The following is a 24,899-nucleotide window of genomic DNA, read 5'->3' on the forward strand; positions in this document are numbered from 1 at the left end:
ATTTATGTACGTACTATATTATATTATTAATTAGTTCAGAGGTTGAGTTTGAATGTTTTTTGTAGTTTTACCTAATACATTTTACTTTATAATAATAAATAATAAACTAATTGAATATATAAATAACGTTAAATAGTAATTGTTCCACAATTTAAGTAGTATTTTAAATTATAAGTCTTCCTTTAAGAATGTTTTATATGCAATAATATATTTGTCAGAAAACTATTTAATGATTTTTGTTATAAATTAGCATCTTGATATTTTAAAAGCTTCTTGCTTCAGTTACTTACATTTTTATACATATTATATTTTCTATATAATTATTTACTATAAAATTAAGTATTAAACATTTTATTTTCCAGTCACGTCATCGATCAGATCGATCAATCTGAATTCGAAGGATTCGAATATGTGAACCCGCTTTTAATGTCGTTGGAAGACTGCGTGTGACACCACGCCTGCCTGTTACATCCCTACAACGATCCCTTCGCCCAGGTAAGCCACAATCTTCATAAAAATAACATAACATAACAGTTACATCAGTATCCGCATTAATAAGAATCCATCAGACGTTTCCAAACACAACTAGATGCTCCAAGTTGTATTCTTCTCTTTTAGAAATATGTTTAAAGATCTTTACTATTCTGTCCTTTAAAAACGTTTTTCCTCTTTATTGTTAATATTTCGATTATCTCGTGTGACTTCCAATTTGTAATGGTCATGTGAACTTGAAAGTCGACATGCACTAAGAGGCACTAAATCCACAAAATCATTACAAATGAAGAGAATTAATACACAAGACTATTAGGAACATAAGGAAAAGAACCGGAGTTATCGATGTTGACATAGAATATCATAAGGTGACCAGATGCCCTCCTTTTGTCTTTCCGTAATGACCTTTTATTTTTTTAGCTCCCGTAGTAATTTATCCTCTTTTTTTAATCACCTTTCTATTTTTAGGGTCCTCCTTTGATATTTTTTAAATCTGGTCACCTTAAATATCTAAGAGTCTAAAATCCTGCTCTTCTTTTCAATCCTTTCACATTTTCTCTCGACAATCTGTCCAAAGAACTGGAACATGCATATGAATCAATGATTAACAATTTGTTCCTCTCAATTGTCAAAGGTATCTGAAATATTTAAAGTGTCAGTAAGATATTCGGTAAAAATCACACGGAAGTCATATTAAAGTCATTGATTAAAATGAGCTTTTGCTCCCATTCGTCTAAGTTAAAGAAAAGTAACTTATAAGTTACTTGACACCAGCTAGCATCAACACTCAATTGAATTTCGATCGTAAATTTTAATTTTCGTCATTGTGAAAATTATTAAAATTGTCAAGATAAAATAAAGGGAAAGCCTCAAAAAAATTAGTCCTTACTTTGACTTTAATCGACTCTTACGTTTTTTCCAACAGATGTATAAATCTCTATGCTGCTAAGAATTGTAATTAAAAAAAACATGTGAAACTTTTCAAATAATAGACTTCAAAATTTCCATCGATGAGTCACCTCTTATCTCATTTTTTTCTGGAAAAGTTTTTGCGTGGCACATTTGATCACTACAGTGAAACACGTTTAACATGTTCTTTATTTGTCATAAGTTAAATCAATAATCTCTAATAGTCCAATGCAATTAGCAATGAAAAATTAAAAATCTTATCTTGTCTATGGTGAATGGATTATCGTGAACTTGATTTAGTAAGAACTATAACCTTAAAAATTTGAAAATTATTGCTGATGATTATTTAATTATGTAAACAAGTAATTCTTCATTATTAAATCATTTTGCATATTTTTCGCAATATATTTGATTATTAAAAGATTAAAAAAAAATTATATAAGCTTGGAAGGCACACGCAAATGGCAATGTATATGTCCTATACTGTAGAATCTGGATATTGAAATTATTCATTAAATATTCTATTGCAATGGTTTTGTATATTTTCTGAGATTTTCGAAGGGATGTAAGGGGAATTAAATATATGTCAAAATATAATAATTTCTATAATTTAAGTATGATTGTCGAACAGTAGGATTTTAGGGATGTTATTTCAGATTTTTCCAAGGAGGGGGGGGGGGACAAAAGTTGGCTGGTTAATATTTTTTTTATTATTTCAATTTCATTAAATGACATAATGCTCCACCTGCCCCCCCCCCCTCTCCTCCTCCAGATGACGTCTGTTTAGAATTCATATTGCCGGTAGATACTACAATACCTGTCATTAAACATCAGAGGTCAAAAAAGTAGATAATACCTCTCCCCTGGATTACTATCAACAATCTTAACGTGTCAGTACTATTTTCCCTGTCAGTTAAGTGTTAAGATTTTATCAGACTAGAAACAGTCAGAAAAAATATTTGTATTAGTAACTATAGCACTTATAATGCATTTTTTTTTTAGTTAATTTTAGTATAATTATTAACTATTACAGAATATATGTGTATCAAATGGTAACTTTCGAGAAATTAAATGTACATTCTTTGTCTATGAACAGGAGATCTTAACCCACATTTAAACACATCTAAACCGAATTTTGACCAATAGGAGAGCGCCAAAAACAATTATACCTTCTCAGAAGTCAAAAATCCACATCAAAAGCAATAAAATCGCGCCGTCGCTGTCGCAGTGGGAACGCTCATTACGGAGTGTTTCCACCGCGACGGCGCCAACAGGATTTTATTGCTTTTGACGTGAAATTTTGCCTTCTGAGAAGTAATAATTGTTTTTTGCGCCCTCCTATTGACCAAAATTCGGTTTGAATACTTTTTAACCAATTCTCATATCAAAAGTCTGTAGTAATATCGATGAGAATAGCCATCATATTTTTTTTAAATAATCTAATATATAAGTATAGACATACTATGGAGCAATATGCAAGATGCGACGTCTGTTTGTACTTCTCTCTTGGCTTATTTATCCCTGAGAGTTGATATGGCTTAGTTTGTATTTTGAACTTGACCTAATGAAAGTTTTCAATAGGTCAAGTTCGGTTTGGTTAATTCGTGTAGGTTAGGTTTGGGTTTGAACAGCAAATGTATGTTTCGTAACTCCCAAATTGAGTTTCAGAGACATTTTAGAGCAGCATATAATTTCAATAGCACTTATCAATTAAATTATATTTTCGCGAGTAGAAATATATATCTACTGGTGAAAATGTATTTGGACTAGTGACAATACAACTTTACTAAAAAATACACATTCATTGTAACATTTATACAGTGTGTCTAACAAGAATGTGTCCGACATAACTTTTAAACTACATATTATAAAAAAAAAACGAAAAAATTACACATATAGCAGTTATTATATACTACGGCGCTTTTATATCAATACGTCGTATAGTCCTCTGCATTTTTGATAATTGCTTGTCATCTTTGTGGCAAAATTTCTACCAAGTTTATGGCGTACTCTCGAGGCAAAGATCGCCGAATTAAAGGAATCTGTCAAAATAATTGCTGAATTGTACATATATGCTTTTCTTCCACGAAGCTCCTGCTTCATTAATCCCCAGATATTTTCAATGTAACTTGAGTCTGGTGACTTATGGCCAGTCTAACGTGATTATATGTTTATCCTCCTTCCACTGCGATCAAAGGAGACGCCGCTGTTTTGGGTCGTTGTCTTCTGGAAGAATCCAGGAATGATTTTTTCTTTTAAATATATTTTTGCAGATGGTATTAATGCTCTCTGGTAAATTTTTACCATATTCTTAGCATTCAGATTGTCCATGAAGAGTGTCAAAGTTCCAAATCCTTGTTTCAAAAACATCCCCAAACATGCACTTTAACTGTCTGCTGGAAAAGCCTGCTGGTGGGAGTAGATCAAGTTCCGTTTATGGTACATCGTGCCCAAAAAGATGCTTCATCAGAAAAATAATGTCCTAATCGCGATTAATGTTTTCTTGTGCCCACGTCACTCTTCTTACGACGTGTTGCTCTAAGAGAAGCGGTTTCTTCATTGTGATCTGTTCGAAGCTCATAAACACGTTTGAATACTCTCGCATGATATATCGATACCCTTATTTTTTAATTTGGCTTATCCTTGTCGCAATGATAAATGAGGATTTATAGAAAATAGCTCGGTAATCTGTTTTTTCTCTTTCTTCGATGTCTTCCTTTTCGCACCACATTCCGGCAAATCATCGACGGTTTTAATGTGTTAAACCTCTGTATCCACTTGTTTACGAACGCGTTTAACTTTTTGATGCATTTCGCAGCCACTTCAAGGGACATTTTCGGTTTTTTTGGATTTATGCAAAAAAAATGTTTTTTGAATCGTTTGGCGTATACGGAACTTATTGTGAAATATGTAGAATAACAACCCATCTGTAAGGGAAGAGTTACCATCCTAACGCGTCGTAGAGGAAGAGTCCTTCTACTTGCTCATTGAATCCTTCTACCTCAATCTTTGTGTTTATCCTTTCTTTATAATATTGCCAATGATAGTTATGTATGATCTTATTTCTCGTTGCAGCCATATGGTGTCTATCACCCAGTCGGTCCACCTTGCGATTCCTCGTCAGAAGCGGATTACGACGACGTCGTCGAAGATTTGTCAAGCTTACAGGTGGAACCTCGTCCTGCACACCGCACTCTCCTTCAACACATGTTCTGCCTGCCGCTCAACTAGAAGCTACTATATAACTATATACCTTTAAAAAACTAATAATCTATATATATATATTACGTATTAACATTATTTTATCGTTCGTTTCGAGAGTCTAAAAATCTGTTATTCGTTTCACAAAAAAAAATTAAGCTGTTCAGATATTGAGAGAATTAGTGCACATATTTTATAAATGTAACATACGAAAAAACCTTTTCAAGGACACGCGGATAAAAAAATATTATAAAAACTCATATTGTGCCAACCTTGGAAAGAATTTGTGAATATTAGCGATTTCTAATATATATTATATATATAGTATATTTTGATCATTAAAGTTTGAAACGAGTCGTACTTAACCTTGATTTTGCACTTGAAATGCGGTTCCTTGACGTAAATTATGCAAAATGAGCCAATAAAGGCTGATGGATGTAAAAGACGTATAACTGAAAATATATAACAGATTATTATGGAACACGACTTCTAGTTATAGAACAAATCTTTGATAGATGACTGATAAACTGAAGCATTTAACAAACTCTTGAAAATTAATTATGCTCTATGGTTCAGCAGGAATGAGTCATTTTATAAATAAATATTTAAAAATGTCTGTTCCATAAGTCTTTTATATAATAAATTGCTATTTCTTTTACGTCCTTGGACTTTTTTAGCTCATCATTTAAAAAGTTAATCGTTAGAAGAAAAATAAACACGCAGACGAGAAATTCGTTTCTCGACTAGACTGAAGGGACTACAATTATATGTATAGATCCTGCGGCAATAATAACTTTCTTACGTGTATCTTTACTTTAAGTATTAATTTAACCGATTTTTTTATTATCATAATATTATTTAATAACGCATCCATATATACAAGGTGCTTTTTTAATTTAATTGTTTTATTAAAACGTATAGTTAATCATCGTATTGTTAGCGTATTGAAAGTATTTTATTCGTTGACTTCGATCCGCCGATGGTGCGACGTATCAAACCTTCTTAGTCTTCTTCTTCCGATTCTGTCGAATGATTTTTGCCGAAAGTCTTCCAAAACAGCTGAACTATCAAGGTTATTTATTATCCCGGTTTGGTATGTTATAACATCGCAGTGGACAACTATTATATCGTCCGATGCAGGACGTACTTAAAAAAATCGTATTATTTTTCATAAATACACGTCTATAATCTATTAAACATATAAATATATGATTATACATATTTAAAGATAAGGTAGCTAAATCTTAAGAAGTGGTATTGAATTAATCGATTAAATAAAATGCAAAATTAGATAATTTTCATTATTTATGACTGACATGATTTTCGAATTCGTAAATAAATGTGAAATTTTTGCGTATATGGTTACTATATGCACGCACTCACGTACACATGAACACACACACACAAACACATTTGAATATTTCTGTTACGTTGTCGTTGTTACCTTGTTGAATCTATGATCAATGTTATATTATAAAACACGCGGTATGATCGTGCGTAAACTTTTTTAAACATATGTGATATTATTTATTTATATAAATAGTCCAAGTGTTACATTCCAAATTGTTGTAATCGCTCATTCCGTGTAAATCAGTGCGTATGGTGCTAATACTGAAGTGAAATTCTGTAAATCTCAAAAAAATGTGAACAAATTGTATCGTCGTATTTATAAATTGGATGTTGTTGCAATTTTTTTATATTACGTCGGATTGTCTCGCAAACTAGATCGCTTCGCAAGTCATTTAACCCTTTGTTGTCGTGCCTTTTGAGACTTTTATTTAAGTATCGACGTATTACAATTGATATTCGGAAAGAATATATTCGCCTCTAAAGCAAATATGTTATAACCTATTTAATATGTATCCGATTTTTTTCTTTTGGCAAGAATTGCCAAAGTAGCAATAGTCGATTTATCAGATTTTGGCAAGCAAAGGGTTAAATAAATCACTACAAAAGTGATTGGGAAGACAAAAATAATCTTGGTGTGCCAAAATTTCTATTGGCTATAATATGAATAGAATAATCTGGGAAGCACAATTACCTTAATAAATAGACAATCAAGAATCTGTTTCAGTGATTCTGCGAGTCGCAATAGACAAATTGATGAGTGAAATTGAAATAGTTAAATAAACATTCAAGTTCATTTCACTTCCCAAATTGCTTTTTAATGTATTGCGAGAAATTCCGATATATGTCGTCGTTTCAAAATTGTACAAAATTGGCTATTTAATATATATAAGCTGTAAACTGCCATTTTTTGAAAACTGGTATTCGAAAAATTGTTGAAATTGTAAAGTCTGATAAAAATAGTGCAAAGAGACGAACGTTTGTCAGATCTTGGATCACTTTTGTATTAATGTTATATTAACAGTGTGAGCTAGGATCGAAGTGTCGTAGACAATCGGATGTGTTGGCTTAGCGATCGTATTCTATATATATAATTTATAATTATTTGTAGCCTCGATCATGATTTCTGATTCTAAATATTTATATACATATATATATATATATCGTTAAGATCGGTAGCGTTGAGCATGCATTATACATTCCTTTTTTACTAATTTAATTTTTATATCATTTTCTTAGTCGTAGTCGCAACTATATCGTTCATTTTTCTGTTGCATTTAATAATTTTACTCATTCATGTATTACATAAATTTTCATGAATAAAGTTTTATCATGACAACCCACGAGCTTCTTATTTTTTTACTTTTATTATACAACATCATCGGATCTATCGTTTATATTGTCGAAACTCCTATATCCTTCTTCTTAAAAAATCACCAAATCTTCAAACTCATGCCTTATATAAAAAAAATCCACACAATCACAAAATAGTTGCGCTATAACCGCATCACGGCACCACACTTGTATGTAGTGCTATTTTTAATGCAGTTCGACTGCGTCAAATTCTAATAACGATAATTCCAATTATTGAAATATCTAGCGGAGAACTCCGTCGACTCGCCAAATGTGAGATTATTTGTATAAATGCCAAATGTATTGATTTATAATTATTATAATACGAAGGACGAACTATATATGATTATATAATACGGTGTCGAACGAATAAAAGGTTCGAATTATAATCTCCGAGTAGATTAGACTCAGCCGGATTAGAAAGCCGCATCTTTTACTAAGATATCACCTGCAGCTCTTTATCATATATATAATGCAATTTTTTTGAATGCGGCTAAACCTAATCTACTCGGAGATTCGAATATTTTATTTTACCGACACTACCAATCAGCACTATATAAGTGAAAAATATAAAAATAACATTTGTAGAATATTGTATAATATTAATACAATGTATTAACCATGGCTTAATGAATAAAACGATTAATATCCTGAACAAATGTCAAACTTTATTAACAACGATGCATGCAGAAGGTTTAATCTGTTGTCTATAAATGTGCAGCTGAAACTAGGTATACATATTATTACATTAACGTAATTGAGTAACATTATCTGACGGGGCTTAGTATCAAAATTTCTTTAATTGAATATGTCCAAAAAATACTATTGAAGAATATATTTTTTAACACTAAACCCTCTTGAAGCGACAAAAAATAATAATTCAAGTCAATATAAAAATATACATTTATATATATAATATAAACATCCATAAAAATAGAGGAGTAAATTTGACACTCTTATCACATGTTATAAAATTAAATTGCACACTTAAATAAAATAAAATCTTTCATACGAAAATGGTCATTAATTGTAGCCGTTAATAGCAACGCCATTGACGTTGCCGTTTGCCATCTTCTGGCACTTCATCATGAACGGCACTTTATGCTCCAGCATCATGTGACTGTCGGGAGATAAGCCGAGACAAGCCCTCAGAATATTTTCGATGCACGCTCTCTGTTTGAACAGTGCGTTTATGACGGGAGTGTTTTCCGGAACGAGCGGTGCCTTCAGAAGGTACGAAAGAGAAGACAGCACAGGATGGAAACTGGTGAAGGCCTCCTTCGTATTCGCCTTTCTGAACTTTATCCGGGAGAAGAGCTCCGTCAGTAGAACGAGATCGAGGATGATTGGAGACGCAAGCAGAGAATCTTCGCAAGTGTTGTGGATTGCAATCGTGTTGTGTCCGCCGAGTAATATTTCAGAAGTGTATTCGTCCATTGCACGCTTAGAGTCACCTGGAAAATTAAAGTGATTTATTTATAATTCTTGTTTAAGAATATTACATAAAAAATAAAGCTTTTTGTAAAACTATTATATACAGTTGAACTTGGACTTATTTGAGTATGAATTCTTTTTTTTAATTTGACTCAACAAGCAAAAAAACGTTATACATGGAAATCTCAGTATAGCGAAGCTCCTGGGACCGAAGAAAAAATTTCGTTATATTGAATGTAAGGAAGATGAAATATTTTTATTTTATTTTTAATTACCATATTACTACAGCATCAAAATAAACTCTTACAAGATTGTTTCTTGCCCATTTTTAAGAATACTGTAATGAACACAAAAATAGTTTTAGGGTCGGCGAAACACCTTGAATGTCGCTTGTGAACACATCCAGCACACGCCAAGTCAAGAATGAACTGAATCTGTAGAAATATTGTGGCAAGTTGTAACGTCATTCTTAAATTCAGATAAAATTATTTTGTTATACTGAGATCAATCTTCGTTACAATGAAAACATTTTGTATGAAAGTTTTTCAAGATTCGTTATACTGGGAATTTCGTTATTTCGGTATTCGTTACAAAGAGATTTATTCATTTCAATTTTACCTATTGAAACATATTATTGATTTGATAAGGGACCACTGTAATTAGGCAATATGAATTTATTTTGAACGACCCTAATGCCATAAGAGCACCGGTGCACACATTTTTTTAATATTCACAATTATATATTAGTTTTTATGTAACATTAATAAGGAAATCCATATTTAAAGTATATACAAAAAGTCCTAGTAGGAAATGTCGATTTTTATATAGAAAAATTAAAATATTTAAGAGATTATGGTTTCGATCTCTTTAGAGTTGTGAGTTATTTTTCCTATAATTCTGTACTTTTCATAGATACACACTTGAGAGTTTGCTCATCACAGATTAGGTTCTCCTAGATTTTCCTAAGCTCACAGATATCGTGATGATAAATAAAATCAAAATAGATCGTTAGAGTCCTCATTTGTGGAGGGCAGGTGTTTTTTTTGTGTTTATACAGATGGTATATTTTCTCTTCCTAGAAAATATACCTATTTTCCTACTTTTTTAATATATAATCCTTACCGATATTAATTACTAAGTATTTTTGATATAAGATTATTGGTCAAAATGTGTTCAAACCGAATTTTGGTCAATAGGAGGGCACAAAAACAATTATCATTTCTCAGAAGTGAAAAATTCACGTCAAAAGCAATAAAATCGTGTCGGCGACGTCAGTTCTCGTTATATTGCAAGCAAACTAGGGTGCAGTAAAACAACTTACAAAGGATTCCACATCCTTACAAACGAAGAAAGTCTCAGGAAAACAAAGAAAGAGCAACTTATCAGAAGGTCGTCTCTTAAAACGGATTTGTTTACAAAACCATTTTAAAAGTGCGGTGGATGTAAGAATAGAGTTCATTGAAGCTAGTGGAAATGAAGCAAGTGTAGAATCTGTACGTCGTCGACTTTGAGAATCTGCTTTTACTCAAGGTTGCTGGCGAAAAAACTGTTTTCATCAAATAAAATGCGTTTGCAACGATTAAATTGGGCCAAAATATTTAAAAATTAGACTTAATCGAACTGGAATCGTTTAATATTTCAGATGAAAGCAAATTTAACTTGTTTGGGTCACATAGGATCCACTATGTCTGACGAAGGTCAAGTGAACGTTTGAATGAAGAGTGTATTCAGCCGACAGTCAATTATTTTGCAGGTCAGATGATCTGGGGATGTTTGTCCTACCATGGGGTAGGACAACTAGTATTTATTGGTGGGACAATGTATGTCGAAAAATCAAAATTATATATTATAAATTAAAAAATGACAAACAAGAGCTCTGACAAAATCTGTATACTGCAGCAGCAACCGTCCGAAACAAACGTGCTCTCAGATCATTAAAACAAAATTTCTTATAGAGACACGCCGTTTGTGTATCATATGCCTCTCCTAAAATTTGGCCAGAAAAATGCATGTCATTTAATGAAATACTATGAATCTTAATGAAATCGAAATATTAAAAAAACGATCACTGACTGGCTTCCCCCCCTAGAAAAATCTGAAATGACGTCCCTGGTCACACGACTTATCTTTGAGGGGAGAAGTTAAACAAAATGTGCATTATACAAAAGAATTTAGTTCTGCTTCAAAGTATCTGAACTAATCATAGGATTATAGGAATTTTGACTCTTCCCCTTCCTCGGTAGTATATAGCCAGAGAGCGCTTCTCTTACTTCTCCACTACCACTTCGCTTCTGACTTGGAATATACGAACAAGCAGAACTCACACCAAATCTACTAAGAGGACAACTTAGAAGTTCACCAAAGCAGCCGCTTGACTTCGACAGTCCAATTTAGTTTAGCCAAGTTGAAACTGATCTTCAAAACGATTAGTAGATTATTTATGATGCAGCACCATGACGAGAATAGATATATTATTATAATTTAAATTGTTGTGATTTAAAAATAATTTATAAAAACTTTGTAAATTAAGTAAAAATTATGATTACTTAACAGTTCATGAGAAACTTACCAACATATGGCACATATTTGATGACAACGCAGTGATCCGGTGTTTCGCCTTCTTTGTAAAGAACCGAATTAGAAGCCACCATATCGTCGACGACATTGCTCTTACTTATCTAAAAACATACATAAATATGTCATTATTTAAAATACATCTCAATTATGTTATATATATAAATAAATACATTACCTCTTTAGAGCGAAATTGCTTCGAAGACGATAGATTCTTTCCGTCGTTATTGCCCAAGTGATTATAGCTAACAATCGACACTGGTTTAATGCCTTAAAAATAGAAACACTAATTAGTTTGGAACTTAAATGACTGAGGATTGTTTAACTCACCTGCACTTATGAGAAAATCGACCATAACTGATTTCAACTTGGTCTGTCCTGATTTGAAATCGTCGCCGCCTATGAACACATTATAAGCTTCTGCCAGTTCAATCACTCCGGGCACTGCTGTGTTTTGAGGCGATCCGTTAATGAAGGAACACTAAAATATAAATAGATGTGAATCATTTCATTAAATAATGCAGATTTACAGTTAACGAAGTATTAAATATACTAACGCCTTCTTCAATAGCAGCAATGGCATAAATAGTAGATGGAGATATTTCGGAATGAGATTTCTTCAAAGAGTTCTTCAGATTGACCATCGAATCGTGAACACCGTATACGACTTCACAAAATCTAAAAAACAATTTTTATAAATGTAATATGGAAATAATAAGAAACGTGCATCATTCCTTATTCAGCTTAAAAATTCATATCTAAATATCAAATAAGAATACTCATCAGAAAGATGGAATAATTTATCATATTTTAAACTTCATAAATCATTGATTGCAATGCAATATGATTAAATACCTTTCCGTGTTTGCCGTCCATAGCACTACAACATTATCCAAGTCGTTCTTGTTCTTGAATTCCTTGATGTCTTTCCGTATTTGCAAGTATTGTTCATACTTAGTTCCTTGTATGATGTTATCGGCACGATCAAACTATCATATAAATTACATTAAATACGATAATCATGTATGAATCATAAACGAATGCTTCAAATGCTCACTTGATTAGATGCAATGAAATCTGCATCATATATTCCAGGTTTGGGTTTCATTGCAGTCATCTTGGCTTTGAGCAATTGTTGAAGATTATAATCCAAAACTTCTGCTCTCACCATTGAGTCGTACATATTCAAGTTGCTTATATCCCATCCGTCGATAACTATACACAATTCATATTTAATAAATTGATATATAACATCTACGAGTATTTGGTTTAAGTTTAAACTTACTTAGATCATTAGGATTGGCCATCGGTAGTACATCGCACATTGGTATATTAACATCTTGACCGTATTCATCTTTTCCCATCCGAACTGTGCTAGATTGAGTTAAAGATCCAAACCTGATAAATACAATATATTGTTAAAGGCTTTAAAAAAACTATTCTATAAAACCTTTATGTCTAACAAATATGAATAAAATATTAATGTATTTTTTTTAAATAAATATAATAATATTTCTAAAAGAGTAAAATCGATTTTATTTATTATTGATATTTAGCTGCACGTCTTTTTTTAAATGATATTGCGCATTAATGAAAACGCAGAAGCGCGGTAATGGTCCTTTGCGTTATGTACAAGTGTACGCAGTAACGCTAATAATGAAATACTTGCCAGTTAGGTTTGTGGACGCCTGTCTTGTCGTTCCAGCTAAGATTGCTCTTGTTAGCAAGAATGGCAGCTGTGAAAGTGGTACCATTATTACCACCCCATCCCACCAGCATCAAACCGAGCTTCGCTGGTTTGATTTCAGTACATATTTCCAAATTGGTCTCCCGTTCTTCAACCTGAAAATATATTTTGTTGTAGAATCAAAGTTTTTTAATCCTAATTATAGATATAAAAATCTGGTCCTAATAATGTTTTATCTCAAAAATTCGCGGCAACCACCCTAAATCGTTATAAATTAAATTGTAGAAAGGTAAATCGAAGCAAAAACATTTTACAGAATCGTTAAAAAAAATTTGAGGACTAGCGATATGACGCTAAAATTTCCTCTCTAGTGCAACTAACGTTTTTAAAGCGGTATTGTATCCTGGCACAGATAAAATAATGAATGAATTCGACTGTTTCATTATTACAGAATTATTTCTCGCGAAGAAGCTTATATTATAATAAAATTTATTATAAAATAAAATATTTTATTATTTTTGAAATTCTTTAAATATCGATACACTAAAAATTATGAATATGTTAATAACAAAATCGACTGATTTTGTTATTTACTTATACAGAAGTCTTAAATATCTGGATGCGAAAAATAATAAAAAATACAATTCTTTAGTAATAAATTTCGTATTCAAAAAATTGAACAAAAAATAGTCATCACCGATTTTGGATTGCAGTAGATCATTGTTCGTGATAATAGCAGAGTAATGTTAACAATGATCGTTGTTCACCTCAAAAATTAATTTAAGAACCAGAGACGTCATATATTGAAAGGACAGGTGGGGGGTATTTCCCCCTCCCCTTTGAATTTTCCCAGAAAAATGCAGATAATTTAATGAAATATTATGAATTTGAATGAAATCAAAATCTTAAATCCCCCTCAAAAACTGAAATGAAATATTATATGTACCTGATTCTATACCAGAAATTCTCAGGTTATCCCCCAAAGAATATCTTAAAAAAGCAGTTTCGAATCTATCCCAAAAATGTTTTTAAGATAAGTCAGTAAAATTATATCGGAATACATTTTCATCGGCAGATATATATTTTTACTAGTGAAAATATAATTTATCTGGCAGGTGCAAGTACAATTATATGTTTCAACTTTCCATATATACATTTACACATGAAGTTGCTTCACAAGTCTTTGTGATTTTTTAGGTACGGGTTAAATGAGTTAAAAATTAAAACGTGTAATAATTTTACAAAAGGGTCATTTTAAAAAAGAATATCTCAAAAAACTGTTTTTTTTCTAGGAAAACAGAGAATGACAAAGAGAGGGGGGAAAGGTATGAGGACACCTTATGTTAACCTTTCATTTCATGATTTTTTATCGTCGAAAAAAATATTAAAGGTTAAGTATTACTTTATATAATAAGGAAAAATAATATAAAATATATATTGAAAATTTATTTCTGAACTATTTCAGTACAAACATTATGTTCCAAAAATGCAACATTATAAAAATAAGGAATTCATGAAGCCATTTAGAAATATCACTACAGTTTGGAGTTCGCTGCAAATTTTCAACACAATGATACGAAGTTTAAATAACATGAGAAAAATGTCCAAATGTTATGGACATAGGAGCTGGCAATATAAAGCAGATGTCCAATACATATAGACAAAAGACTCGTAAGGGTTAATTATATTAATCACTAGGGTTAAATAAAAACGTAATTGCATGTGTTTAAATTTTTTTATAATACATACATAAGTTTAAAAAACATTAATTTGATATTGAGTTTAGTATTGACTTAAAGTAATATTCCTTTAAGACATTCGAAAAGTGTTGAAGAAACGATGGTTTAATATCAGGGGTCGGTAAAGAGCATCACTAGAAGAACCAGAGGTTGTCGACCTTTACAACCGCGCTGGCGACATTCCACTTAATTTTTCAACGACTTTTAATTTATTTAAAGATAATGACGTGTTTTTTTCAGCTGCGCAGCGTGAATTTTTTTATTATGTTAGCATAAATTACCTTCTTTCTTAAAAAAAGTTAAATATATCTCTTAAACCAGTTCGAATGAATCTCATTTAGACGTACGCCACATTTTTTAGATATGCTAATCTATTAATCCACTAGGAAAATCTGGCTGTGTAAGGCGAAAATTGTACATATTCTGAAATAGTTTTTTTGGATGATTTACTTTTTTTTTATTTTTTATTTGTGAAATTTTAAGCTACTCGTTTTTTATTGTAGTCAAATAGTAGTTAAAAAATAGTTGTAGTTAAAAATATTTTTACAAAATGGGGCCTATTCAAAAAATTGTAGAAATCATTGCAGATTGCAACAATAAACACATAATTCAAATTACAACGGACATGCAACAACAACTATAAAATCTTACAACTACGCACCTAATTAATAAACTTTATAAGTATGAATGTATGTACAATGTAACGCTATTAAAATGTTTAGCTTGGAATGCAAACGGTCTACGAGAGAGACTTGAAATTAATATTTTTTTAATAAATTAAGATATAGATATAGCTTTTATATCTGAAACTCATTTAAAAGCGTCGGTTTTTCTAACAGGTGTTTTTTTAAATAATGAATAATTTGAGAACATTCGAATACTCCATCACGTATGATATTGGTAAATCCATATTTTATAAAAATCGGAATTATATCTTAAAATGAATAAAAAACAAATTTTAACTAATAAGAAGAAAATGATCCAAACAAAAACAAGATTATCCCTTTTTAATGATGTAGAAAAAGAAGATTGGTAGTTCATTTTCAACTTTGAAAAAATCACTATTAAAAATTGTGAGAGTACCGAATCCAAAGACAGTATGCTGTTAACTGATACTTTAAAAAATATTTTTACGTATACAGATGTATGGGAGGGAGAAGCGATACATGCGCGTAAGAATATTCGTTGTCTCGCTTGTTCTTGTTGAAGCGGCAATGCTCATTTCTAGATTGTTCATCTGTGTCACATCCGGCTATAAAAATGAATATTTCGGCCCATTTCACACAAAATAAATAAAAAATAATATATAATATCACAGTAACTGGTTGTCAAGTTGTGAGGTATGATTGTGTTAGTTCAGCGTGCGTGTGTTTTGGATAAAAAGTGGAAGTTGTGACGTTCACTGAGTTACAACAAAATATTTCGTTAAGAATCGCATCAAATGCTCTATGGTTTGTCCGCAACTCGATGTTACATCGTGATTTAAATAGATACTCTAACTGAACACTTTGAATAATTAAATGGCAAACGAGGGATAATGAGAATTTTTATTTGTGTTCTCAATACTAATAACAATAAAAAATGAACTACTGAATAAAAAAGAAGAAAATAAAAAAACAATAGAAAAAAAGAATTACGAAAAGGTGATATTTGTCAACAATAGATAAAATAATATACGAAGCTTTCGACAGATAAGCCGGATTAATGCATTCAGCATTGTAATCTAATGCACAATGGTATTAAGATTTGTTTGTAGGTAAGTAAGTTGTTGTGTCCGTATAGTTCTTTTGGGTTCTAGAACCGTCGATGTTCCAAATTGTAAAGTGTCATGTTCACACGAAACGGATGCATGGAAGCGTAATCGCATAGCGTCTAGAAGCTTTTCAATTGTTCCAATCGTTCACAGAATCAGTCCAGTGAAAAGATCGATAAAATAACACAAAAATTAAATATGGGTTTTCGGTATTTTTTTCGTCAATTTTTAGACACAGGTGCACTGAGAACGCATCCCAACGGTTTGATATCGCTCTTTCAGCTGTACGTATTGATTAGTAAGCGCTCGCTAGATTATTAGATTCAAGGGCAGCGTCGGCTCGATAAAGCACATCCCACCCTAGCACCCTAGCAGAGGGTGCAATAAAAGCATCTCACCCCCGCCCTTTGTTCGTTCTTAATAAAATGCAACTAACTTGGTATGTGTCGTTCTTTCTCGTCAGGAATGTATCGGTGTATTTGTAGTTGGCTATCATGCGTCCGTCTTCGTACCTCAGCTTGTCGTTGGTTACTTTTAAAAATGAATTGGTGTCCATCTCGAGTTCTTCTAGAACGATGCCGATGCGACGAGAATCGGAATCACAAGGGACAACCGAACCGGATCGAGCTGGCGTTTGAACTAAACGTTCTTAGCGCGGCTTCGGTATACTTATGTTTTTGAATATCGGCCGCGCGGCTATCGGATGCGCGCGCTCTTTGCCGCTTTTTATCTATTCGCTTTTTAATACATATTCGTTTTTATATTTCAATATTATAATATACCCTGAATTTTTTTAAAACCAATTGTCTCTGAATGCATGTTAATTTATTTCTTTATTTATAAGTGTAAAAGCTTAAACCCAAGTTTAAAAATTAAAGATAATTCCAAAAACTTCTCAACCGCCGATCCCACAAAAAAAATACAAAAAAAAAACAGAAACGACGAAAGAAAATATGGTAATATTAGTGCAAGTTGCTAAATCTGAATCGTTTCAAACTGATATTGAGGAGCAAGGCCGAACTTAAAATGATTGGTCAGATTTTTTAATTATCAAATAAAAAATTAAACCACATATTCTGGGAAAGATAGGAAGCTTTAATTAAGTTCCAGGTTTTCTAGCCGTATTTAATTATTTAAAATATTAATTTTAACATTTTAACTGGGTATAACAAATTTGTCATAATTTTTTTAAATTAAATAGAGATGACAAGTTAACTCATAATGGACTTTTAACAACTAATCTACAACGGGCGTGACAAAGTATCACGCTCCATACTATTACATCTAAACCATCGTACTAATCACACGTTTTTAAACCAAGCCATCGTGCCATGTACAAGATAAATTCGTATTTGTTTCAGTGAACATTAGCCGTGCTTTTTGTTTATGCATTAATTACTTACGCAATATTATTTTAATATTTATTTCTAAAAATGTAAAAACATTAGCTCGGAAAAGATAACAATGAAGAAACTGGTGATGAAATCTGTTTACTTCGTAATTATTCTTGCACAAAATTTAGTTTTCTTATATAATACATCAATAAAAAACATATTTTTTAATTATAGAACCATTGTTTTAAAATATAATTTTGTAATTTGTTAATTTAATAGTCATTATTTTAAAACTTTTCGTGTTAAACTATTGTTAATATTTATTTACTACATTTTTTAATAGATAATTCAATTCCGTTTGTTTTTTATAGTTTTTAAATTTTTCCCCTTTTGTTAGGTGTGAGGCCCACTGCAGATTAGCAAATTTTATAATCGTCAATTCGCCGGCTAAAATGATATATTTTTTAATATTAAATAATATTAGATTCACAAATTTTACAATTTGTATTAAATCACCAACAGTACTATTTAAGGATTATGTGTTTTTTTGATATGGTGAAACTTAATATTTAATTAAATCTATTTTTTTAGGATCAGTTTTTTACATTAATAAAGATTATACATATACAAGCAACGATTAAATCTCAAACGACCAAGTGTTAAAATTCTCCCCTCGAGAAAAAGTTGGCGTTCTTTTTGGTCGTTTGCTTCTTTTGTGAAGGCGTATTTTCATGAAAGTGCCAATGGAAATCACCGTAAATCCGCTTTGAATACGTTTATTTTTACAATGGCTTACAATAAATACCATCAAGCGCGTTCGCAATTCTCCGACAAGTCGCTACGACTGTTGCACACAAACCGTTCCTTTTTTGCTTGGTCCGTTGGCCATAACAATTATTTTTTCCACGTTTCAGTTTGGGACGTGTAGTTTCATAATTAACGTTTGTTATGAATTACTCACTTCTACATAAGCGTACTTGACGGATAGCGCCGCGATTTGAATTGCCAGTCATGCATAGAGTTATTGACCAGTCAACCGTTGACTCCCATTTTATAATATTTATACTGGCAACACTGAAAACATGTTTATGTTATTTGTCACCCACTGCACCAGATATATCAATACAAATTCTTTATTAAATTTTACAAAACAGCAAAACAGAAAAAAATAGTGTTTTTATTTATATTATAATAATTTTAATAAAATGTCAGCTTTTTTTGCTTGTATATTAAATATATACAGTTTACTCTAATCTCTATTTGTAGTAAATATTAAAATTCAGATAATTTAAAAAAAAATAGTTTTCTAAAAAAAACTGGCGGTCGTTATTATTATAGGTTATTTGTATATAAATTACTTATAGATTCAAGTAGAGTTATTTGTATTATAAATTACTTAGATATGTACAAATGCGTACACGCACTCTTATTTCCAACACAACGATGATGAGCGTTAACATCTTAGATAGACTATACGTAATATTCTTAAAGTATCATTTGCTCTAGAGCTAGTCCCAACAGTTTAAATATCCGTCGATACTATATTTGTAAAACCAACAATATTAATAAAAAAAACACGGAATTTTAAGTAATTATTTAACTATGACAGAAAAATAAAAATATAACAATGTATTTATGCAAGCATTTGGTATTAAACCACAGTTGATAATATTAAAAGTTGAAAATATAGAGAACCGGCAACATTAATATGGAGGTAATGGTTGAATACAACATACTGAAAGTGTTTATATAAATATATTTGCAAAAAAGTTATAATCGAGCATTGAAGTGAGTAACACACGCCCGCCCGCTATTACAAACCAGTGCTATCCGAAAAATAAATTGCACTTACGAGCTCGGGTATGTTTCGAAATTAATGTGGTATTTTAAATTAATGTGGTATTTCAAGTAAAACATATGGTTTAATAAATAATAAAGTAAATTAAATTTGTGATGATAAGTAACACTAATATTAAATTACAGAAATAACCATTGCATTATATTTTGATAGCAATAAATAAAAATGTTAATAATACAATAACAATATGTTTTGTATGTAGACAAAACATGCTTATTTGTTTATATATGTATCTATATATAACATCACATAATAAAATTAAACATGAATACAGTTAATATTCGTTTACATAAATATAAATTTATCAAATTATACACTGCTGCGTGCTCAATTAAAAAATCATGGTAAAATTTTTACTGCCGTTATAGTGGGGAAACTGGATTTCGAAACAAATCGACCTACAAGTCAACCCGACTTCGACTAGTTGAAGTTTTACTCTCCCGAGAGGTGATTGACTTTCATTTCCACATTCGAGATGTTCGTCAAAGTGTATTTGATAACATTTTTATTGGCGACAACAATCGTCTACCAAATCGCAGGTAAAATACAAATAACATTGAGCACGTGAACGCAGGTGAAAGTTTTTCAATGACGTGTATGTAGCTGTCAAGTAAGCACAATTAATTTGGAGAAAAAGTAGCAAATGAGTCTAAATTGCCATTGGTACTAGACACGAGACAGGTGCATTTTTGTCACACTAGGCCGCGCAAATTTTTGATCAAGTGTGATCTTGAAACTATTAATTACAGCTCAAGCCTTGACGGATAGCTGTTTGTCATGTATCTGTAAAACTGTGACGGACTGCAACGTTAAAAGAAAATGCGACAAAAGCACTTGCGGGCCTTTTAAAATCTCTTGGGGTTATTGGGCAGATGGCGGTAAACCTACGATAGCTACAGATTCGCCCGACGCCGCCGAAGGTAACGTTGAATATTTATTCAATATAAAAAATGCATATTTCAATATAATTTATTTGCTTAGCTTACAAGAATTGCGCACTTGACCCGGCTTGCGCTATAAGAACTGTCGAAGGATATATGGAGAAATTCGTTCAAGTAAGATATATTTTATTAAAATAAATTATTAAATCAGATTTTGTATCGAATTAATACATTTTAAGGACTGCAATGGAGACGGTGCCATCGACTGTTATGATTTTATGTCTATTCACGTATTAGGCGGTTATGGGTGCAATGCTAATATTCCAGCAAATTATCTGAATAAATATGCACAATGTGCCCCCGCCGATAGCTATGTGTAAGTTATACATATATATTATATATATTATTCCCTCCCCCTCTCATATAATATAATATCTCATTTTATATAATATAATTCCTCCTTGCAGTAATTTAAATATTTAAAATGCGACAAGCCCATTAATTTGCATTATATGACCAAAACATTATCATAAAATAAGAATCCGCGATTTACTTTATCTCATTACTCACCTTGACATTAAATATGACATTACAATTCATATCGGCTTTTCTTAGAAAAAATAACATGTTTATTTCTTCTTGTTATTGTATACTGAACAGCCTTAATACTAAATTTCATAACTCATTACTCAATTATTAACGCTATCGCATCCGCATACTAATTTTATTAAAATCGACATAAGGTGAAAGTCAGGTGTTATGGCCAAATGTGTCAAAAAATATTTTTTTTCAGAGACGACTCTGCCGAATGAATGCGAAGTGAGGTTATGTTTCGGCCAAAACGTAAACAATGACAATTAAGTTTAATTATGCAATTAGCAGCGTATTTCAATAATTAAACAAACATTTTCTATATAAATAATAGCTTTTATTTTTTCCTGGATTTTTCCTATGCTGTCATAATCGGATCCGCTTTTTGATGGCGAATTAATGCGAACATGACTCACTTATTGAGAAGGACCTTGAAGTTTTCACTTGCACCAAATCCGATGCAAATTGTTTTGGAATACACTTATAAATGTCGAACACGTTTACGTTTACAATGAGAGCGTGGGCGAAATGTACAGTCATCTGGGTAATAAATGGCAAAGCTGACGGCAACAATAGAAAGAAAAAAGTATGAGGTCTTCGAAGAACGAGCGATTTATTTTTGATCCTATAAATCAAAACAATACGTCGCATAGGTCCAATTCCCAGAATTCACAAAGGATACTTTATAAAATAATACATGAAGATGTGTTATATATATTGCATATTTTTCATCGGTAAGTAAACAATGGCAAATTCCTATGCATCTTGCATATAAATCGATTACTTGTGTATGGGCCCTTTTAAGTTCAGCAATCGAGACACGTATCTTGTGAGATATTGCCACTTTTCAGTGTCAGTATTGTCTACCTAAATTACTAAATAAATAATAATTTAATTTTGGTTTTGCTGTGTAAAACAATTTAATCGGCATTTATTGAAAACGAGTTATTATATTCATTTTATATTAGAGAGCATTCCAAGCCTTCGAATATTATTACAAATTAAAAAATATATATTATTAAAAACTATTTATTTATTATTTTATTAATTTACTTAGTAAATATATCTAATTTTTAGTACTATATTTAATTACTTTGGCTTAATTTTGTTAGATTGCTAATAAACTGTATATAAATCGACATTTAAACAAAATGCGAGACGAGAACACCCAGGATTAAAAATCATCAAACGTTGTAAAACGTAAATAAATACGTTTACGAAAACCTGCAAAAAGAAAAAGAGCTTCGATCAATCAATAAACATTAAGAATTGTTTTTCATATTTTTTTATTTATTTTGTGCGAAATGGGCCGAAATATTCATTTTTATAGCCGGATGTGACACAGACGAACAACCTTGAAATAAGTATTGCCGCTTCAACAAGAACAAGCGAGACAACGAATATTCTTACGCGCATGTATCGCTTCTCCCTCGCATACATCTGCATACGTAAACAATTCATTCACAAAAAGAATGCTGAGGCATTATTGCAGTACGATTTTTTAATGTATCAGTTAACAGCAAACTGTCTTTAAATTCGGTACTCTCACAATTTTTCATAGTGATTTTTTCAAAATTGAAAATTAACTACCAATCTTATTCTACATCATTAGAAAGTGATAGTTTTGATAAAGAATACTGCCTAAAGGAGGTTTGTTTGTTTTATAATTCGTGTGGATTATTTTCTTCTTATTAGCAAAAATTTGTTTTTTATTAATTTTAAGATATAATTCCACTTTTATAAAATATGGATTCACCAATATCATATGTGATGGAGTATTCCTTCCCAAATGCGTCAATTCTCATCGAATGTTCGCAAATAGATCAATGAAACCCTCATTATTCAATAAAACGCCTGTTTAATAGATTGACAAACGAAGACACAGATTTCTTTAAGCGTCAGGAATTTATTTCAATTAGGAATAATTGAAATATAAGTGAATCTCATATGATTAAACTACCATATATATTTTCAATCAGAATTGCTAAATGCCAAGTATCATGCCGAATGAGATAATATTTAGTAAAACCGTCAATTTTAGACGCTAACGATGTAGGTTTTGGCAAACCATCTTAAATGTGTTCCTAGTTTTTTTGACTGTTTGATTATTGATGATTGTTAAATTATAGTTGTGGTTGAACTGGATTTGGGATAATTGGTGGGGATGTGACTGGTAGTTAGGGGGTTAGTTCTAGGTCCGCTAAGTGAGGTCACCTTCAACCTTGGACTACCTCTTCGCTCCAAGAACATCTTCGCTGAACGGACTCCTTCAACCTCGGACTTACGTCTTGCTTCCTGTACGAGCAATCACCTCCGGGACACGCGCTCAATGACAAGCACTGACGTCTTCCAGAAGGAGATATTCATGAGAGTCTTTGCACAGATCGCTGTACAAACGTCCTCCACAAATCATCAACTAACGCAACCGAAAATATCAAAGCTACTACCCACGACTAAAACGCTTCAATTGTTTGTTAAATGTTTTTTGTAGATTTTCATAAATATATTACTTAAAAAAAATAGTATTTTCACTTCAAACTTAACCGTGATTCTATTTTTTAAATGTAATTAATTGTATTTTAAAATATATATATTTTCCATGTATATATATTTTCTATGTATGTAAGATTATATCTATGATATGTATGTAATTTGTATTACCATATAAAAAAAAATATTTTATTATTTTTTGAAATGCTTTTAATTGCATTTTTTAAATAATACATCATACGTGTAACATTGTTATCGACCTCTGCTAAACTATTGCAGCGCAGGTATAAACAAAAACAACACACAATCGTATTTTCGTGCGACGTATATGACTTTTTTCTTGTGACTCGTCTCTACCACGCGCGAATGTACATAAATTAATGAAAAACTTGTTACAGTTAGTAATTATTTTATTTCATTAAATTAAAATATATCTACCAATCTCCCGGCATCAGTTACACGGCCAGATAATATAAATACATGAACCATTGTTTTAACGGCAATAATATTAATACACTTTACAGGAGCAAACAATATGCACCCTTCGAAGCGCTACATTTGGCAAATTACATTCGCTACATTAATGCATGCATTCGAAACAAAATAAAGGCGCATAAAGGACCGTGGATTTTGGAGCGGCACTAGTCACTCGGGTATATTGATAAAGAAAACGACTACCTGTGTTGCTCAAGTATACAAATTGTTTCGTTCTAAGATTTTTTAAATTTCATTCAAGTAAAAATAAACGAATATTTTCGAATATTTATATAATTGGAAATCGGACGAATAATTCGAATATTCGGTTGAAGACCCTAATATGTATGTATATTAGTTTAAATTTGAGCTGATGTACATATGTGTGTATTTGTGTGAACTGTATTAAGGCGATTGTGCCTCATTAGAGAAACCTGTTAAGTCATAGTAGTCATATATACATATGTAATTAATAAATAACTCTTTAATTACTTTTTTTTAATTTAAAAAGAGTGAAAATAAAAATAACCTCAGAATAAAAGTAGTCATAGATAAAGATAGGTTCTAGATTATTTTAATAACGGAAAAAATATCTCAAACTAGATAGTTAACATGTTTTTGTCATGACATTTGACTAAAATGTAGTTGTCTTTTGTGAATTCATATGGCACGGATTTATGTACATTAAATTTATTTTACCAATATTTGAGGTTATGTCATGCATTCCCTTCATAAAAATTCGTTTAAAACTATAATGTGGAATTGACTAGATTTTTCTTATA

The 24,899-nt window shown here is 31.3% G+C and overlaps 3 protein-coding genes across 6 annotated transcripts in view; 2 read left to right on the top strand and 1 right to left on the bottom strand.

The window, feature by feature from the left end:
* The window catches only part of aPKC (protein kinase C iota type), a 200,539-nt gene extending 193,243 nt beyond the window's left edge, over nt 1-7,296 (top strand). For all 3 annotated transcript variants that reach the window (XM_088201605.1, XM_088201606.1, XM_088201604.1), the window contains 2 exons: nt 363-495; nt 4,477-7,296. In XM_088201605.1, the coding sequence (XP_088057731.1) occupies nt 363-450 (88 nt within the window). In that variant the 3' untranslated portion in view covers nt 451-495; nt 4,477-7,296. The remainder of the gene's footprint in view (nt 1-362; nt 496-4,476) is intronic.
* A 654-nt stretch (nt 7,297-7,950) lies between these two features.
* Inos (Inositol-3-phosphate synthase) lies at nt 7,951-17,170 on the bottom strand. Its single transcript, XM_088201607.1, has 10 exons — nt 16,926-17,170; nt 12,980-13,152; nt 12,596-12,708; nt 12,368-12,525; nt 12,166-12,299; nt 11,868-11,988; nt 11,641-11,791; nt 11,489-11,580; nt 11,306-11,414; nt 7,951-8,756 (listed from the first exon to the last, which is right to left on the bottom strand). The coding sequence occupies exons 1-10, from the start codon at nt 17,043-17,045 to the stop codon at nt 8,326-8,328; spliced, it is 1,602 nt and encodes a 533-aa protein (XP_088057733.1). The 5' UTR covers nt 17,046-17,170; the 3' UTR covers nt 7,951-8,325.
* Nucleotides 17,171-19,522: 2,352 nt separating this feature from the next.
* On the top strand, nt 19,523-24,629 carry LOC148226846 (lysozyme-like). 2 transcript variants are annotated; one of them, XM_088201509.1, is made up of 6 exons: nt 19,523-19,683; nt 20,050-20,220; nt 20,431-20,601; nt 20,663-20,736; nt 20,802-20,938; nt 24,168-24,629. In XM_088201509.1, the coding sequence occupies exons 2-6, from the start codon at nt 20,157-20,159 to the stop codon at nt 24,286-24,288; spliced, it is 567 nt and encodes a 188-aa protein (XP_088057635.1). In that variant the 5' UTR covers nt 19,523-19,683; nt 20,050-20,156; the 3' UTR covers nt 24,289-24,629. The 2 variants fall into 2 exon arrangements, with proteins under 2 accessions (XP_088057635.1, XP_088057636.1); XM_088201510.1 differs by lacking the exon at nt 24,168-24,629 and adding an exon at nt 21,356-21,486.
* Nucleotides 24,630-24,899: the final 270 nt, after the last annotated feature.

The sequence above is a fragment of the Plectrocnemia conspersa genome, unplaced genomic scaffold, assembly GCF_051122295.1.
Source record: "Plectrocnemia conspersa isolate PC_06_02 unplaced genomic scaffold, ASM5112229v1 ptg000013l, whole genome shotgun sequence".
Classification (NCBI taxonomy): domain Eukaryota; kingdom Metazoa; phylum Arthropoda; class Insecta; order Trichoptera; family Polycentropodidae; genus Plectrocnemia; species Plectrocnemia conspersa.